Consider the following 18772-nt stretch of genomic DNA (forward strand, 5'->3'; position numbering starts at 1 on the left):
GCCATATCTGCTGCTGCAGTAAATCACCGCAATACTGTAATCTTCATATGGACAGAAAGTGGCTGAAGGGAATCCTTTCAATCCCGCAGACTCAATTTTCAGGTTTATGTGGACACTACATCATCCTTGTTGACGAACGGTTGCTCAGAAATGACTCAGACACAAGCTTGGACGCAAAACTCGAAGATCTCCAGATAGAAATTTCACTCTGGAAACCAAAATTTTAAAGCTTTTTAAAGTGTCTGCATGAGTTTTATAGTTACAAAATAATACAGTACATTAATACTTTTAAAGTTTTTGATGTCTAAATTCCACCAAAATCCTATTTGTGGTCATATTTCACTACAAAAATATATTGAATTGAACAAATGATTATATAGAATAACTTATTGTTCTGACTTTCCAGTTTTCTGGGCCACAGCTCCCATTGAGGTCAGTGATATTTTAATGACGCGAATTTAAGTCGACTCTAAAAATCTTTCATGATGTTTTGGCATCAATTATGTCAGTAAATTTGAGAAAGTGTAATGAAAAGAGTCTGATGGGTAATGTCATTTTGAGATCCTTTTACATCTCTGCTTCCGTTTTGTCAAGATATGCATTAAAATAAGGTTTTCAGTGTAGGTGACTGCATGATGAATCCCAGTGTGTACAAGGCTGAATATGCTGGGGGTAATAAAATTAATAATTAATACCTAAACCACAAAACATTTAAATCACAGCAAAGTAAGACAACCTAACTGCTCTGTAGCCAAATGATGGAAAACCAAAATAAATCCGCTGAAACTGTTTCCAAATATTCTTCGTCGGGGCTGCTGTGGGTCTGAGACTCATTAGGGCCTTTGTGCTTGTTCTCCCTGCCTGGATGGGTTTTCTCCAGGAACTCAGCTCCCACAGTCTAAAAACATGCATGTGAGGCTATTCAGTGAGAGAAAATGCCTGCACGAGAGTGTGTGTATGTGTGTGTGTGTGTGTGTGACGCACTGGTGACTTGTCCGGGGTTCCTCCAGCTCCCTGCCACCCTGCAGAAAGTGGATGAGTCCCATCATGTCATTGTTGTAATATAAACTTTTACTTTAGTTATGATTTATTTTTGGTGTAATCCTATTTTTCCAGTTATTCGCTAACACATATGATTCAAATAAATAGATCTGCTTCTCTCGTCGATCATATCAAATAAAATAAATTGAGTGACGCGTCGCTGTAACAGATGTACCGCACAATTAAAGTCAAGTGGTGCTTCAGGTCCAGGCCAGGGTCTGCGTTGGTGGAGGCCAAGTTAGAATCTGGAAGTGATCATGGTCAAGTAGTTTCTGGTTTGATTTTGTGTGCCGACGCTGGTTACAAAGAATCAATATCAAATCAAGGAGGGTTGAGTTTCCAGATAAGCGCTCCTGGCCACTCTGGCTATTCATCATAAGTCTGTAGAAACCTGATAGGTCAGAAGAAATTATATTCCAGCAGGAGTGGGGCCTCCTTATCTCTCCATAGCAGGGGAATAGGAGACATGCCGATCAATACCAGGCTGTTGTGTAGTACTTGCAATTATCAACAGCTGATTCTGTCCTCCCCCAGCTGCATCTTTTAATACCATATAATTACAAGTTTTGGGACAATGCCTGGTGAAAGGGGATTACAGCTCTGGTGAAGTATGCTTCATTCTTCTCTCAGCTTTGAAATGGCTACAGTTTGTGGAAGGGGAGGATCAAACAAAAGTACCAAGGCAGATTTTATTACAGACATCACAGTCAAGATATTGGGTTTCATTTTCCACTTTTGTTTGTGTTTATTTATTTAATGATAACACTGCTGGGTCTGGTGTAGCTGCAGCCACCAAAATGTATATAAAAGCTGAACAAATAAGGTCGAGTTATTTAGGTCTTTGTCTTTAAACTTCACTCAGCTGGGAAGATTTCTTCTCCCAACATTGAGATATTTTTTTTTTCAGTCTATTATGGCGCCAAATTGTGGGAGGTCGTAGCAAATGAAGCAAGAACACCTCCCGTGGTATCCTGGCAGTAGCCTATCGCAGCGGCTGAGGGGCATCTAATGATGGACCGGAGGCGGAGGCAGCAAGGAGAGGGCCGGTGCCTCCTGACAAACCAGGGAGGGAGGCTCACTTCCGACAGCCACCAGCTTCAGATCGGATCCTCCTCGCAAGATGTGAGCGACATGGTTACGCGCAAAGTTTGACTTTTACGCGCGTGTTTATTCCGGCTGAAGTTGACGCGCCGGTTCATCATCACCTCGGTTGTAAAGCTTTTTTTTTTTTTTTTTTTTTTTTAGGGGGATTCGGTAATTTCCTCCTCTGTGTTTGTGTGCGTGTGGGTTCCTGCTCAGTGCTGCTGCTGCTGCTTTGAGTGTGCGCGTAAGCCCGAGCCGGGACATCCAGCAGCAGACTCCCTTTCTTTTTCCTCTCCACTCAGGCTTATTGAAGAGCTCAGACAGGGAAACAAGTGAGTCCGACTCCTGGACGGACTCTGAAGATGCTTCTCCAGACCTCAGAGTCTCAAACGAGGCTGCTCCAAAACCCCACGACACGCGCGCAGGAGTTCAGCTCGGACTAAGCCATGTTGACGCCTCTCGGAGTTGTGCGTAAAAGCGACTGTGCACCGGACAGGAAGTGAACTGATCATTATTAAACGCCGTCCCTCATTTCCATATCTCTCTGCGAGTTGGATGGACCGCAGCCAATCACCCATCGAAGGGCAGCTCGAGTCGTAAAAGCATTATCCGTCCTCCATCATAATTACACTGACATGCGCAATCTGCGGGCGGGCTTCAGCACCGACCGACGAGCGCTTATTTCACAGACCCCGCTCCCTCCGGAGGGTCCCATTCGCCTCTCGTAGATGATCCGGCGGAAGGCAGCGCAGAGCGGCTCACACACATCGACATGTCCCGGCGCAAGCAAGCCAAACCGCAGCACCTCAAGGCGGACGGAGAGGCGGCGCGGAGCGGACTCCTCTCCAGAAATGGTACGTGTCCGGGCGGCCGAGCGTCTCCCATCAGCTGGAGGACCAGCGGATCCAGCCAGAGCCACAAAGTCCAGCAAGAGTTCCCAGTATGAGAGCCGCCAGCAAACAGGCTTTTCTACACCGAGCGGAGGACAAACTTTCTGCGTTTATTTCACTTTTCATTTTTTTTTGGGCGACTCTTGTTTAATCATCAATTTATTTGCTGTTTTTTTTTTTGTTTTGTTTTTATAAATTTAAAGTAAAGCTTGCTAAGTTTTAAATGATTTTAACAAAACATTAAACACTAAACGAAAGACTTTAAAATGTTTAAATACTTTTACTGAGAGACCACAAACAACCAAACGGCAACACGCCGCATAAAACTTCCAAAGTTTTGCTTTTTAACTACAAACCTATCAAATGCAAGGCAAACTCTAAAACAACTGCACAGTGCGCACAAATAGAGTAAATGACACAAATGTAGTTTAGCTTATGAAATTTAACTTGTTTTGTTGTTTTCTTTCATAATTTCTTACTGGAAACATTTGTTCTTTAATGATGAACGTTCACATTATTAATTAGCAGAAATAATCCTAAAATAATACATCTTAGTTTATTATAGTTTTCATCCAGACGATGTTTAGTTTCTGTAAAATCCTCCAACGGTTTCATAATTATTAATATTGATGATTATAAGCAATTTTCCTATTGTATGTAATCAGATTAAATCAGATTCGGTGCGCATGCTATGATACCCCAGAAGCTTACATATTTTAATATTTAATTAGACAATCGTGTCCTCTTGCACCTGCAGGTCAGCCTGGATGTTATTTGAACCGTTTAATCAAAACAAGACTTGAGCATAAACTCATATGTGCAGTCGTAAATTAATCATTGAATCTGCCAAATCTGATTTAAAATGTTAATTCAAAATTGGAGGGAAATCAAGTTTGGCCTTTTAATCGTTTTACATCCCACCAAGCTTTATTTGACACAAGATAACTATAAATTAATTAGATTATTGTAATTTAATATAACTCTTTTCATGATGGGGAATTAATGATGCATTCATTCACTTAGATTTTTTTTTTCTGCATCAGTCTCTGTGAAGTCAAAAAAAAAAAAAGGCCTGCAAGTTACCAGCCCAGTTTAACATATTTATTAAGATTTTGATGTCATGTGGGTTTTTTTTTTTGGTTTTTTGGGTTTTTTTTTTCATCAGTAAGATTTGACTCTATTATCTTTTGAGCTGTGAAAAGGTGTGGAGTGTGGAAGAGGGCCTCCTCACTCGGGCCCTCCCACAGCCCAGCAGCCACGCAGGGGGCTCAAACACTGAGATGGGCTTTGATTGAGCCTGCTGACTTAACCTTTGTCAGTCTCACCCTGCGAGGGGCAAGTGGTCCATGTCTGGATCATAATACAATTAGTACATCTGAACCGCTGACCTCTGAGGCTCAGGGGTCGCGCAGAGAGGCAAAGAGGCGCTCATGCTGCTGAGAGTCTGTTTGCTTTCCCGCTGCAGCTTCGTGATTTTATTTTTTTCCTCTCCTCTCATCGCCAAACCACACAAGAAACGCACATAAATCCGTTTTCTGCCCCCAACATTAAGGATTGAGCAAGGATGACATTTTAAAATAAATTCCTATCAGTGGTATTCCATTTGGAAATGTATCTAAAGATTTAAATCAAATGCGATCTTTTCTTTGTTTTCACTGGAGGTAAATCTGACAAAGCGTGGATAAAATCCTGAACTACAACAGTCAAAGTGTTTTCACTCCTGTGTTTGCTGAATCGCCCTGGTGATCCTCAGACCACCCACCATGTGGCCCAAAGAATGATTATTTACCTCAGACAAGTTTGACTTTCAAGTAGCTTTTGCCACTTGACTCTGCACACGTTGGTAGTTTCTGAACTTAAAGTGGTTTTAAGTCAGATTTTAATCTCGGGGGCCGCTGGAAGCTTGGAGTTGGTCACGAACGTCCTCATTAATACAGACATTGTGCTGCTTGTTTGCAGGAGGATTTGTAGAGCGTGTTTGTGTAATTGTAAATATACCGGCCGTTTTAGGTTGTGTTTAGCAGGAGCACACAGGGACTGATTCTTTAAGGTGGTGAAATGTGGCGATAATTAGAGTGTGAACACAAACACACACACACACTCAGGGATATATGCACAAGCAGAGCGGGGGTGAGGACGTATGGGGCCACAAATGCACATACTTAGGTTAAATTTGATATTTACGCATGCAAGTGTGAATAGCTTTAAATCTGACAAATGAACAGCACGTGCATTTTAATTATGGTCAGATTGAATGAATGATTTGTTAAACTATTTATTCTTCCTGCCCAGACATTACTACACTCCAGATTTTTCACATTTCTAGATTTAGTTTAATTGCTGTTTTTAAATCAGTTCAGGGAAGGTTGGATGTTTGTAACAATAATTTACTGCTGGTTTCTCCCTGAAGTCTTTCCATCTGCTAAAACTGTCTGTTTCCTAATGGGCCAAAACCTGAACAGATGCAACAGTGAATATAAAGCGTGAAATATTTTCACATGTTGGCCACCGAAACGGGACTAGAGGAAACTCAGAAGTGGAAAAAAAAGTGCAGTTGGATCAAAATGTGTGAGATGAGTGATACGTGTTGTTGTGTGCAGCAAGAACAAATGTTTGTAGTTCTTACTGCCTTTTCATGGCAGGAAATCCTGGCATGTGAATCAGTTTTAATACATTAAATTGCCTGTAATACTCCAAATGCCTCAGCGTTGATAGAATCTGTGACTATAATCTCTGTGGTTTGTTTTAGGTCGTGCCCTTGGTTTTGATTAGTAAATCAGAGTTGTGATGTTCTGTAAATAGTTAAAATTATGATGCGAAAAATGCATAAAAGGATTTTCAAGCATTTTTCAACAATTGAATTGAGTCCATGTTGGAATAGTTACAAACTAAAAAAAAAAATCCAACTTAGAGTTGATGTTGAAAGGTAGAAACACGGATATAAATCTCTGTGAAGGAATTTAATGCCTTTTCCTTTCAATCAAATTTGTTGGAAAGTGCAAAACTGACAAAGTCATTAGTTTTAACCCTATTCTGACTTCAAGAACCTTTCAAAATAAATGCATTTCTCACTGGATTTCTGCCAGCAGCATGCTGTCACATTATCTAAATTACTGAGTTATACCACGACCAATAATAATGTTTGGTATCGGTTATTAAAGCAGGTAATGAATTTGAAAACAAATTGTGAAATGTGCGATTTACCAAATTATGGTGGCTTGTCTGATAAAGTTTATTTCACATTCTCTGAGAACGTTTTTTTTTTAAACCAACATTTTTGAAAACAACTACTTTATTTTCTTTTTGGCAAAAAACATTACACACACACACACACACACACACACACACACACACACACACACACACACACACACATTGTATTATATAAATGCAGGGGAAAATCAATGTACTGTATGGGATTTCATTATTTGTCTGAATGCACAATTGAGAGGTCAGATAACTTCATTGAGCTGGATTGATTTTCAGAGACAGATTAACATCTGAAACTCGCCGTGTGAGTTTGAAACCTCCGAAACCTTTTTTCTTTTTTATGAGGCCTGTTGAATTCAGGCTGATTACAAATGAACAAAGCTTCGTGAGCGATGCACAGATGTTCACAGTGGATCTTTAATAATGTGAAGTGAAACATTAATTTAGAAATGCTGATGTTAATATTTGCAGGTAAATGGTTAAACTTTCCCTTTTGTGGCTTATAATATTAAAATGTGATTCTTATGTAGTTTGGTTGATTCCCAGAACATGTAACCTTGCTTATAGCCGATGATCGTGAACAATGCTTATAAAGACAGAACGAGTTCGGAAGCACAGACTGTCTGCTGTGGATGTGGAAGAGGAAGTATACCCTTCTAGTGAAGGTTTAGGAGAGTAAGTGAGCGGTTTTACAGTCTTTCTCTTGTTTCTTTTTTCTTTCTTAGACATTGTGGAGGACGTGGAGAGAGAGGAGGCCAGCGGAGGCTGCCACAGCAGCGAGGAGATGCACATCTGTGACAAATGCTGCGCTCAGTTTTTCTCTTGGACCGAACTGAGTGAGCATCTGAAGGAGTGCACCGAGGATCCCCTGGTGCTGATAGTGAAGGACAGCGAGGGGACGCCCGCTCCTGAGGACTCCCCCGTCGGGCCCTCTCCGGTTCCCAGCGTCGCGTCCAGCGACTCGTATGCGGCCGAGTCCACGGACGCCGGCTTTGAGCTGGGAGAGGCGCTGGTGAATGACAATGACAGTTTGGATAACTTAGAGGAAGGGAGGGAGCAGGATGACGCCATGGAGCTCGAGCACTGCCCGCAGGACGCGGGATACGCCGCCTCTTCCAGCCCTCCGCCTCCAGAGTCGGCTGAGTCCACCTCCCCGCAGATGTCGGCAGCTGGCAGCTACAGCATGCCGAGCACAAACGTGACACTGGAGATCCTCCACAGCACCAGGGTCGCCGTGGCCCAGTTCTCCCAGGGGATCGGCGGCAGCGGCCCGGGAGGGAAGGTGGCTTCGGCGGCCATCCCGGTGATCCTGGAGCACCTGCTGGCGCTGCAGCAACAACAGGTCCACCAGCTGCAGCTTATCGAGCAGATCTGCAGCCAGGTCGCCGTCATGAACAGACAGCCGACACAGGCGGCGTTAAACCCGGCCTCCAGGTCCCTGCCTCTGGCGCCGAACCCTTTCCCCTCTCAAGGCATCGTCCCTCCTCCCATCCTGCCGCTGTCAGGAACGATGCCTTCAACCATAAACGGACAGGCCGCCGTTTCTTTGTCTTCTGTGCTTGAGAAGTCACAAAGTCTCCCCTCGCAAACTATATGCGGACAGTCCACATTCAGAGACGCTACATGTACCTCAACCCCCTCAGAAAATCCAACCCCGTCTCTCTCCAGCAGCAGCAGCAGCGTCTCCACTCTGTTGCCTGCGTACACAGGCCAACACACCAGCAGCATCAGCAGCACTCAGACGCTGAGCTCCTCCAGCCCGCTCTCCCTGGCCCAGAGCAGCCTCCTCGGCTCGTCCTCCAGCCTGCCGTTTCTACCTCAGAGCCCCCCCAGCAGTGTCATTTTCCCCAATCCCTTGGCCAGCATTGCCGCCACAGCTAATGCACTTGACCCTCTCGCGGCCTTGATGAAGCACAGGAAAGGGAAACTGCCCAACGTGTCCTTGTTCGAAACCAAGCCCAGCCCGGAGGAGCCCTTCTTCAAGCATAAATGCAGGTTCTGTGCCAAAGTGTTTGGCAGCGACAGCGCTCTGCAGATCCACCTGCGCTCCCATACAGGAGAGCGGCCCTTCAAATGCAACATCTGCGGCAACCGCTTTTCCACAAAGGGGAACTTAAAGGTGCACTTTCAGAGGCATAAAGAAAAGTATCCTCATGTTCAGATGAACCCTTTTCCGGTGCCAGAATATCTAGACAATGTGCCAACAAGTTCCGGGATTCCCTATGGGATGTCTATCCCTCCAGAAAAACCCGTCTCCTCATGGCTGGATAGCAAGCCTGTTGTAGCAGCTCTGCCAGCCACTATGGGTCTTCCGCTGTCCTCCACTATTACCAGTATCGGAGGCTCGAATGACCCTGTAAGTGTAACACCATCTGTTAAATCTCCCTATCAGCCAGCTTCTGGTGAATGTGTATCTTTGTCACCTAACCACAGAGGCAGTGAGGCTCATTTCTCTCCTGTTTCAGAGTCTCCACAGTCTAACCGTGAGACAGAAGCCTCCAATATACTGAAAACAGAGGGGATTCACCGGCCCCAAAGCTGCGCCCTGAGACAGAAAGCCAACAACCTCACCGAGGCGAGCAGCACCACCGTCCCATCTGGGACCACCACTCCTGAACCCATCACCTCAGCATCACCCGTGTCCAACTCTCCTCCCCTCTCATTACACTCAGAGGAAACTAAATTCCCGTCGTGTAGCCTCCTGGATTCTATGCAAACGTCTGAAACCTCAAAGCTTCAGCAGCTGGTGGAGAATATTGACAAAAAGATCACTGACCCCAACCAGTGTGTCCTCTGTCACCGAGTCCTCAGCTGTCAGAGTGCGCTGAAGATGCACTACCGCATCCACACGGGCGAGAGGCCCTTCAAATGCAAAGTGTGCGGCAGGGCGTTCACCACCAAAGGGAACCTGAAGACTCACATTGGCGTCCACAGAGAAAATCCTCCGGTTCAGGTGCAGCACTCGTGCCCCATCTGCCAGAAGAAGTTCACCAACGCCGTCGTTCTGCAGCAGCATATCCGCATGCACATGGTCGGGCAGATTTCAGACTCGCCCCTGATGGACGGGCTGCACGAGGTGGACGGCGACGTGCCCGTCAGCGAGAACTTTGACAGTCTCAGCAGCAACGGAAACGACGACATTTCAATGGAGGACGACAATGACGAAGAGGACGACGATGTAGAAAACATGATGGATAAATCCATCAGCTCGGACTGTAACTCCCCCCCTAAACCCTTCCCTGTTGTTTCAAGTATTGCAGCTCTGGAGAACCAAATGAGGATGATTGACTGCACTGTAAACCTAAGCCACACATTTGGTGTAAAGCCTCTGACAAATGGTTTTAAAGACAGCAGCCAGCTCAGTATTGAAGGAGCTTTATCAGAGAGGAGGATGGAGAACTGCGGTGAAAACAGTCCACGCGTGTCCGAAGCCTCACATTCACCCGGCGTGTCGGCGTCTCCCTTTCAAAGCAGCTCAGACGGCATGACGATCAAATCACCGGCGGCGGACAACGGCAGGCCAAAGTCCCGGGAGCCTTTGGCAGCAACAGTGAAGAGAGAGCGATCTGAGTCTCCTACCTCTGGATCGGCGGGTGCCCAGGAGCTGAGAGGAGCGCCGCCCGGCAAGCTGTCTGTGAAGGAGGAGGCTCCTTACACCATGTCGTTCCAGCTGAGCAGAGACAGAGGTAATGCCGAAACGTCAAGGACGCATCTTCAAAAATCCCATTTGGTGTAAGTATCTGAACATATCTGTTTTCATTCCTCCTGCAGGTCAAAGCCTGCTCACCAGCGCTGCAGCCGGTGTGATAAAAGCAGAGGTGAATGGTCACGGTCACTCGAACAGCCTGATGGACGGGCCGCCGCCTCCCTTCGGCGTGCACGTCGCTCCGGGGTACCCGTCGGTCGGCAGCCCGGGCGTGACCTCGCTGCTCGGCCCTACGCCTCCTCGCCGAACACCGAAGCAGCACAACTGCAACGTGTGCGGGAAGAACTTCTCGTCGGCGAGCGCCCTGCAGATCCACGAGCGAACGCACACCGGGGAGAAACCGTTCGTCTGCTCCATCTGTGGCAGGGCCTTCACCACGAAAGGAAATCTGAAGGTAGGTGGAGGACGCCGACAGATCATGTTCGTGTTCCAGTTACCTGCCTTTTCTGAAATGATGCAAATAAGATTATGGAAAATCCTCCAGTGCACAGCTTCTGTGGTCACTTTAAAATTTTCTGAAACAGTGCTGTGTTTAATGGAGGTTAAAACAAGTCTTCCTGCAACAACGTAGTCTCACTACAAGCAAAGAGAAACAAAATGTTTTCATCAGTCAATCAGATGAAAAAGCTGTTGTGAAACCTTTCTGTATGACTCAGAATAGAACTTGTGATAATTGTACCCCACAATATAGTTTGGCTTTCACTATTACATTAACACTAAAGGGAACTGAAAGTATCAGCCTGCACCTTTCAAAGTCAAAATCTCTGCCAAATACACATAAAATTCTATGGGATGAAAGCCTTATTTATAATTTAGTGCAACAACATATTGACTGCTCCACAAGCATATTTTGGAGAGTGGATGAATTGGCAAAATGTCCGGGTCTTGAAAAAAGCGCAGACCTGCAATTAATGATTGCCTTTTTGTCTTCTAGAGTGTCGCAATCAGTCTTGTTCATAAAATGTCACTAAATATTAAAAAGTGCATTCATTGCAAACAGCTATCAGGTGAAAAATTTAAATTGCCTCTTTTGTCGATGAAAGAGGGAAAGAAAAGAAAGTTTTGAAATTCTTGTTGTGAAAAGCCAATGAAACTAAGAAATTATGACACATTTATGGCCAAAACATTGTTGAGTAATTGATGTACAAAATTTTCACAGTTTCTGATTTTTTTTTTTTTTTGACAACTATCGTGTTTGAATTCTATTTTGGAAAAGTCTGTCCAAAGTTTCCCCATTACATGATAAGTATCAGTGCTTTAGAAAAAAATCTTGTAATTTAAAAAGTTCTATCAGCACATTAATACAAGTCAATAGACAGTGTACTCTGAGAGGCTGTTTAACTATGTTGATCTTTTGGAATAAAATCTCTTAAAATGTCATCTCCAGGTTCATATGGGAACTCACATGTGGAACAACGCACCGGCGAGGCGCGGCCGGCGGCTGTCGGTGGAGAACCCCATGGCCCTGCTGGGCGGAGAGGCCGTGAAGTTCGGGGAGATGTTTCAGAAGGACCTGGCCGCCCGGGCGATGAATGTGGACCCTGGATTTTGGAACCGCTACGCCACGGCCATCACCAACAGCCTGGCCATGAAGAACAACGAGATCTCAGTGATTCAGAACAGAGGCATCTCTCAGCTTCACCCTCTGACTGCAGGCATGGACAGAGTGAGCGCCGCAGGAGGCCCGATGAGCGGCCTGACCAAGACCGGCATGGACCTGGGAAATAACAGACATTTTTCTATGCTGATCGACGACAGCAAAGAAATTGGAATCAATTGAAATAAACTGAATGTTGATTAAATTCTTATGCAAATTGTTATGGACATTAAAGTATTTGTAAAACATCTTGTTTCTTCTAATGTATTATATATAGACTTCAAAAGGAACTTTTTATCAATTGACAGACAATAGTAGGGTATCAACATTTTGCTATTTTACTTTGCAGTCATTTGTGAATGTTTTTTTTTCTATACACTGTTCAACTTGTACCTGAGAACTCGGTGCGTAGAAGGACGGTTGCTCTGAAGAAAGAAACATTTGTTCAAATCAATAATGCAAAGAGTCTGCTCTCTCCTCCGGACAGCTGCCCACTTGCTGCTAGCTGGTGCAAAGCACAAAATATGCTCATGAATACCCTCGTTTTTGAACTGCAAAGACCTGCTGTCAATGTTGTGGTGAGAAAAGCTGTCATCCTGAAACAACAGTTTGAAGCAAATAAAAACCAGAACACCTGTATGTTCAGCTCAATACCTCACTCTGTCTGGCATGTCTTGTTATTTCGTACAAGAATTAATGAAGTTTACCTGGACATATCGAGCACATCTTGGTTGCACAGCGATGGTGTGGCAAGGGTTTTTGCCTCATAGTAAAGAGACTCCTGGTTTGAGTCACATTGAGAACCCCTTTCTGTAAGGAGTTTACATGTTCTTCATGTGTTTGGGGCATTCACACATTTTTTCCTCTCGAAGTCCAAAAACATACATTTCAGACAAATAAGTTTCTCTAAAAAGGCGTATAGGTGTGAATAAAGTGTGTATCCTATCGTCTCTCTGTGTTTGCCTTGTGAAAAACTGGTGACCTGTTAAAGGTGTATTTTATCTTCACCCACTGTCAGCTGGAGTAAGCCCCAACCCTCCAGATACTGAGTGGGATAAAGAAGTACAGAAGATGGGTGGATTGATTGATTCATGTAATGAACCAAAATATAATCAGTCTATTGCAACGCTTAAGAAACCACATTCGTTACTTGTGTCAGACTTCTTAGAATGCAAACACATTTTTATCAATACCTGAAAGCTACACTGCTCAAAAGTGCTGGCACATTCTGTAGTTTTATACTTTTAGTCATTCGTTTAAATCAATACTTTTATATTTATTGCTCTTATATTTTTTTCAAACGTACCCCCTGGATCATCTCATCCTGAAGTCACTTGAAAATTTATGCTGCATTAGAAGGCTTCTGGAAATCCCAGAATCTTATTTTTGTAATGCTATTTTTGGGTTAGCATTAGGGTAGTCAAATTTTTACGCATATCTATTGGTTGAGTTATTTTATGTACAAAATATGTAACAAAATACGAGCGTTACTTTAAGATAGCACAATACCCGTGCCCCACATCTTGAAATTGCCGTTCTTCAAATCACTTCTCTGGCAAATCATAGTTACGAAGTATTTGAATAACACTTGAATGCAACACAAATCCTCGGCGTTTTGGTGTGACGTCATGTACGTAATGCCCAGCCAAGATGGCTGACAGCATTCCGTTAAATCCGGTGCGGAAGAACTCGAAGAGAAACCCGTATTACAACTCAGCCAGACTTTCGAGGTATGGAAGGGGCGAAAGGGGCCGTTTCTGGGGCCGCGTACTCAGCAGAAAGCTGTCCGAGTCATTTGGTGACACTGGGCTGCCTGGCGTTGCCCCCCCGGGGTCCCTGTTTGGGTGCGGGGTCGTGGTGGTTAGCTTGTGTTGCTAATGTGACAGCTCCTCCGCATTCTCTCTTGTGACAGTTGAAGTGCTTGAATCATCACTGAAACAGCTGAAAAAACGCCTCAAATACCCACTCTGCTTCCACAAAATAACACACCGATATCCTGTAGCGGAGCATTCGTGTTTTCCAGTGTCGGATATCGTTGTTGAGCTCTCTGTGGCGTTTAATTTCAAGTCACATGATAGTTTGTGTTAACTAAGTTGCTTCTGGTTAGCCGCATACAAATGTCAGGATTCACCAGTATTATCATGTTTCAAACTAGGTTAGCGTGGGCAAAATAAAATAGGCGTTTCAAGGTATTTTGCTGTTTGTTTACAGTCATCTCACGTTTATATTTGATGTGTTTGTGGCTTTGGAGATGATGAGGGCTAAGTGTTGAGCCCATAGCGTGATGTTGAATAGGCTAGGAAATTAGCAGCTATGTTTACAATGTGATTGTCTGGGATTAGCCGGTGGCTTTATATGAAGAAAACTCTGGCAAATTGTTTCAGGTACAAGGTGATAGGTGAACCTGATCGAGATAGTGAGCGACTATGCTGACATCACCCAAAAGCGCAGCGCGTGCTATCAATTCTTCCGCGTTTGGTCAATATGTGTAAGAGGGATTTATGATTTACAGCTCAATCTTAATCCTCCCTTTACCCAAAAGTGCCTGCAATCCGCAGTTTTATAGGCTATATAGAAGTTGACAGCACAGTCAGTTATGGGTAGAGCATAGTGAAAGCACAAAATATTTCTGCAAAGAATCTTGAATTCAGCATTTAAAATGGGTTCAGATTTTTTGGTTTTGCTGGGTATAAACTTGTAGCTTTTAGCAGAGGCAATAGAACAAATGTGTTTTAAGCACTATTCATTTACTATTCATTTTTAAGGTGAGCATCATCTTCAGTCTGTATGAATACAGTCTGTCCCATAATTGTAAACACGATTTAAATGCACTGTACAGGTCAGTCAGTCTTTTGCGATGTGTATGTTGTGCACGTTGATTGGCAGTAGCACTACTTTAAAGCCTTTATTAGAAAAAGATAAAATCATCAGTTACACTGTATTTCTTGTTCATAATGGAAACAATTTAGCTTTTGTATTGAGGTCATATCATATAATAAAGATACAATGTAGGGATGTAGGTCAGATTGTTCCTCAGCAGTGATCCTGAAGCTTTTTCACCGATACTCAGAGTGTTGGCAGCTCTGTCAGTGAGGCCAGTAAACATTTTTACACATCAACCCACGCTCCTGCAGGATCGAGCATCAAGTCATTATATAAAAAACATGTGGGTGTTCTATAGCAAGAAACACTGCTGCTAATGCTGCACTTTGTTGGCAAATGTCAACTGTGTGTAAACACAACAGCAACGTCTTCAGCAGCTTATCCTTCATCGTTTTAGTTCATCAACTAACAGTAAGAATATTATTGAACTGTTTTATTTAATCTTTAGCCTGTGATATTCATTGTGTTGATGTTTTGGGTTTAAGATATTTCAAATTAGTATGCGTTTCTGCTCTGGAGTGAATGGACTGTGCAAATGTGTTACTGATTGCATTTAATTTTCATTTTTGTATTGATTTATTCTACATTTATGGGTTTGTACATTTGAATCGTACTCTGATCGTTGTATCTCGCTTTCTGAAAATTCTCTCCAATGTACAGTCTCTATCCATAGATATCATCCATTCTTTCATCTCTTGTGTTTCCACACAGAATAATGTCGTGGAAAGGAAATGATGGCTTTAGAAAAACCTTTTCGGTGTCATTGTATTACAATGTGATTGAACTTGTCAATATGGTTGTTACTTCTTTTAATGTGACAACAACAATATGAAGACCACTGTGCAGAGTGGTATTTAGCATCTGGGGACTTTTTGTATGTGGGGTGTTTTTCTTTTCTTTTGTGTTTTTCTTTTTATCTTGGTTTCTTGTCACATGCTGAGGTTTCCTCTCGTCGTTCAAAAGCAGAATTTAGGGGTTATCAGTCTGTTTCAGTGGTCTGTAGGTATGACTGTGAGTATGTGGAATTGTCTGTCTCTCTGTGCGTAATATGATGCACTGGTGACTTGTTTATAGTGCAAGTTAAAAGAACTTACTACTGTAAAGAGAGCCACTGAACAGACCAATCAAAATCCTGTCAATTTTGTTCCTGTCTCAATTTCATTGTGGTTTTGTTTGTTGCAAGTTGGTTTCAGTGTAAGACTGATTGTTTGCTTGCTTATTTAATGTACGTCTGTATGTGCGTTATTTTAAATGTCTTTGCTCTGCCTGGTTTCATTGTGGTTCATTCATTACCAAGGCCTTTTATGTCCTTTATGTCAGAATCCCGTCTCTCTAAAGTCATTAACGCCCCCGTAAAAAAAAAAAAAAAAAAAGAGTAGAAGCTTGTCAGAAGTGTTTATTTCAAAACGTGAATCATGTGACATCCAGTCTACGTGTTCAGAGATGGAGGAACTGAACTAACTTGCTGTAACAGTTCTAATTTTGCCTCTTTTTCTAATTCTTTTCCTTGGTTAAATGTACCACATCTGATGCTACATAATATACGTGACTGCCTTGTTTTGGCCACAGAGCTTGTTGTAATTAAGGATGCAAACGGATTGTCTGATGTAGTTAATGTAATGACAAGAGGATTTTACAAGTACATATTCAGTCTGCCCCAGGGCAGCTGTGGCTACAGCAGTAGCTTACCACCACCCAGTATGGAGAGAATGAATAATGCAATGCAATGTAAAGCGTCTTTGTGTGTCCTGAAAAGCGCTATATAAAACCAATGCATTATTATTATTATTATTATTATTATTATTATTATTATTTAGTCCGGCAAGCTGTGTAGAATTTTCAGGACTATTCCACTTCTGCCTCATTGACTTTTTCCCAAAAAAGAAAGCGTTGTAACATTGTTTCCCTGTTCCTCCAGGTATTCTTCAGAAGATGAGCCGTCTAACTTGGATGAGATGCCTCTGATGATGTCTGAGGAAGCCTTTGAGAATGACGAGAGCGACTACCAGACTCTGCCTCGAGCCCGAGTCAACCAGAGACAGCGAGGCCTGGGCTGGTTCCTCCTGGGAGGCTGGAAAGTCCTGTGTGGCAGGTAATTCTGCTATTACCTATTACAATATTGTTGTTGAAATTTTATTTTTAGACTTGGGTAACTTGTGCTCAGCATGCAGTGTCTCAGTTCGTTGTCTGTGGGAGGCAGGATTAGCTTCTTTCTTTCAGTTGATGATTTGTTTTCATTTAACTTTATTTTAACTAACTAAGAACCTAAGTTTATATTTTACTCTGCTTCTCGCCCTACAAACGCATGTACCTGACACATGTGGCAGATTTGAAGGGGCAGCTACAGAATTTCCAAACATTATAACAGAAACAAATTTTATTATTAACTTTTCTCATGTTTGTATAATAGCAGCTATATAGCTGTATCGTGTACTTTAAGTTTTTAGAGGTCACTATAATACAAAAGCAGCAACACAAATACACAGGCCTGATACATGAATGCAACGTGATGTGAAAACTGCACCATGCATGCGTATGCTGCAATAGCAGTGCAAAAGCATAAACAAGAATGGTTAAATGATATTTCTGCACCGCTTCATTTGGGCTTTTTTTTCATTAGTGTGCTTGCATTGAAATTCATGGTTTAATTTTTACCTTTTGCATTGTGGCGACGCTTCAGTTTTGTTTATAAATCTCATATAATTCATGATCTAAGGATTTTTAGCAGATACTTGATAAATTGCATCCAAAATAACGCAGTAGTGTGAAGTTGTTTCTATCTGTTCTCTTTATTTGTTGCATTTTTATGGGTAGCCGGTCTCAGGAGTGGTTTTGTCATTCTGTACCTGCGTGTGTAGTGTATAATGTCAGTAAGTATGCATATGATGATCAGTTTGGATTTCCAACGCACCGGCAGCTGTGCATGAAGTGCAAAGAGAGGATAAGGGCATGTTTTTGGTCGGGTTGCTCGATGCGCACCATCAGTCCAAAAAGATTTTCAGGTCAAACACAACGAGGCGGTTTATCCCGCTAATGATTAATTTGACAGGTTTTGCCCTCTAAAGATGCTCCTTTCTGGCTAAGAGTGGAGGCTTTGTTTATGCCAGTACAACAGATGTATAAACAAATGTTTGTGCAGGACACCACTGCCCAACACGTAGCGTTTACCCGTGTAGGAATTTCACCGAACTGTCTGTTTTCAGGGTGGTTTTATTGTCAGCGGTGCGTCTCCAATTGAAGCCGCGTATTGATCCCCCTCCCCATCCCCCCACTAATGAACAAATCGGATTTTTCACAGCTGACCAGTTTGATGCTTTCCAGTAATTTTATGTGTGCATAGTGTGGGATTATAAAACACAAATAATTCACGCTGAATAAGCCCCGACTGTTCAAATGCCATATTATTTGAATAGCATTCATTTGCTCAAATAATCGCTCTTATGAATCTGGACCGCGAGTGCACAGAGACGGGGCGCGCCGAGGCCAATACAAACAAGACTTTTTACCAAAGTTGGTTTGTTTAGTTTCATGTTTTGCCAACTTGCTTAAAAAGTGGAAAAGCCAAGTCGCTCAGCATGACGGTATACACTGACACTCTCCCCTGTGTCCCCTCAGGTGCCAGTTTGGGTCACGCTCACATCCAGCTGCTCTCATTGAAATTTACCCCCACGCTATGCTACTGTTTGCATTTGATATCAGATATGGGAGATAAGCCCCCCCCCCCCCCACCTCTGCCATTGTAGTCATTATCAGGTTGATGGAAAGTCACATACTTTTTCAAAAGTGAATGTCAAATCTGTATCCATCTCATCTCCGTTCTTCTCCATTCTCAAGTTTTGATCAAATCTCTGATGCGTCCCCAACGGTCCATTAATCTTCTGCAGCACTTTATCTGACTGAAGGTGCTGGAACCCGTCCATCACGGGGCAAACGGGGAGAGGGAAAGCCACTCACATTCATACCTACGGGCTATTCACAGTTAGGAATTACCCAAACATGCAAACGAGAAAGGACTTGAAACGGGGACCATCTCACTCACTCTGAATAGGGAGCGCTAACCATGACATCACTGCATGTCCTCATTGGAATCAGCGGAGTTAAAATGAAGAAAAGTAATATTTATCATTGTCCGTCTGACAGTAGTTTGACGTATAAGGACGAGTGGCTGGTTGAGCTGTTGAAGGGTCACACACTCCCAGAACGAGCAGGAGCTGCGCCTCCTGGAGAGACGATGACCTTTTTATCATCCGGAGTGCTCAAAGCAAAGGACGTCGTCTTCATCAGACTGTGTCAAAGAAAGCCTGGAGGTCAAATGAATTGATCCACACCAAGAGTATAAATAACAGCAGCAGTGTGTAATAA

General features: G+C 43.3%; 2 protein-coding genes across 3 annotated transcripts in view; both read left to right on the forward strand.

Moving 5' to 3' along the window:
• Positions 1-2327: 2327 nt before the first annotated feature.
• On the forward strand, positions 2328-12222 carry sall3b (spalt-like transcription factor 3b). The gene is made up of 4 exons (XM_030120862.1): positions 2328-2978; positions 6950-9910; positions 9996-10324; positions 11318-12222. Exons 1-4 carry the CDS (start codon positions 2897-2899, stop codon positions 11708-11710), a joined length of 3765 nt encoding a protein of 1254 aa, XP_029976722.1. The 5' UTR covers positions 2328-2896; the 3' UTR covers positions 11711-12222.
• Positions 12223-13151: 929 nt separating this feature from the next.
• atp9b (ATPase phospholipid transporting 9B) overlaps positions 13152-18772 on the forward strand; it is a 40957-nt gene continuing 35336 nt past the window's right edge. For both annotated transcript variants that reach the window (XM_030120863.1, XM_030120864.1), the window contains exons 1-2: positions 13152-13257; positions 16329-16502. In XM_030120863.1, coding sequence (XP_029976723.1) covers positions 13178-13257; positions 16329-16502 — 254 coding nt within the window. In that variant the 5' untranslated portion in view covers positions 13152-13177. The remainder of the gene's footprint in view (positions 13258-16328; positions 16503-18772) is intronic.

Source organism: Salarias fasciatus, chromosome 22, assembly GCF_902148845.1.
Source record: "Salarias fasciatus chromosome 22, fSalaFa1.1, whole genome shotgun sequence".
In the NCBI taxonomy this organism is placed as follows: domain Eukaryota; kingdom Metazoa; phylum Chordata; class Actinopteri; order Blenniiformes; family Blenniidae; genus Salarias; species Salarias fasciatus.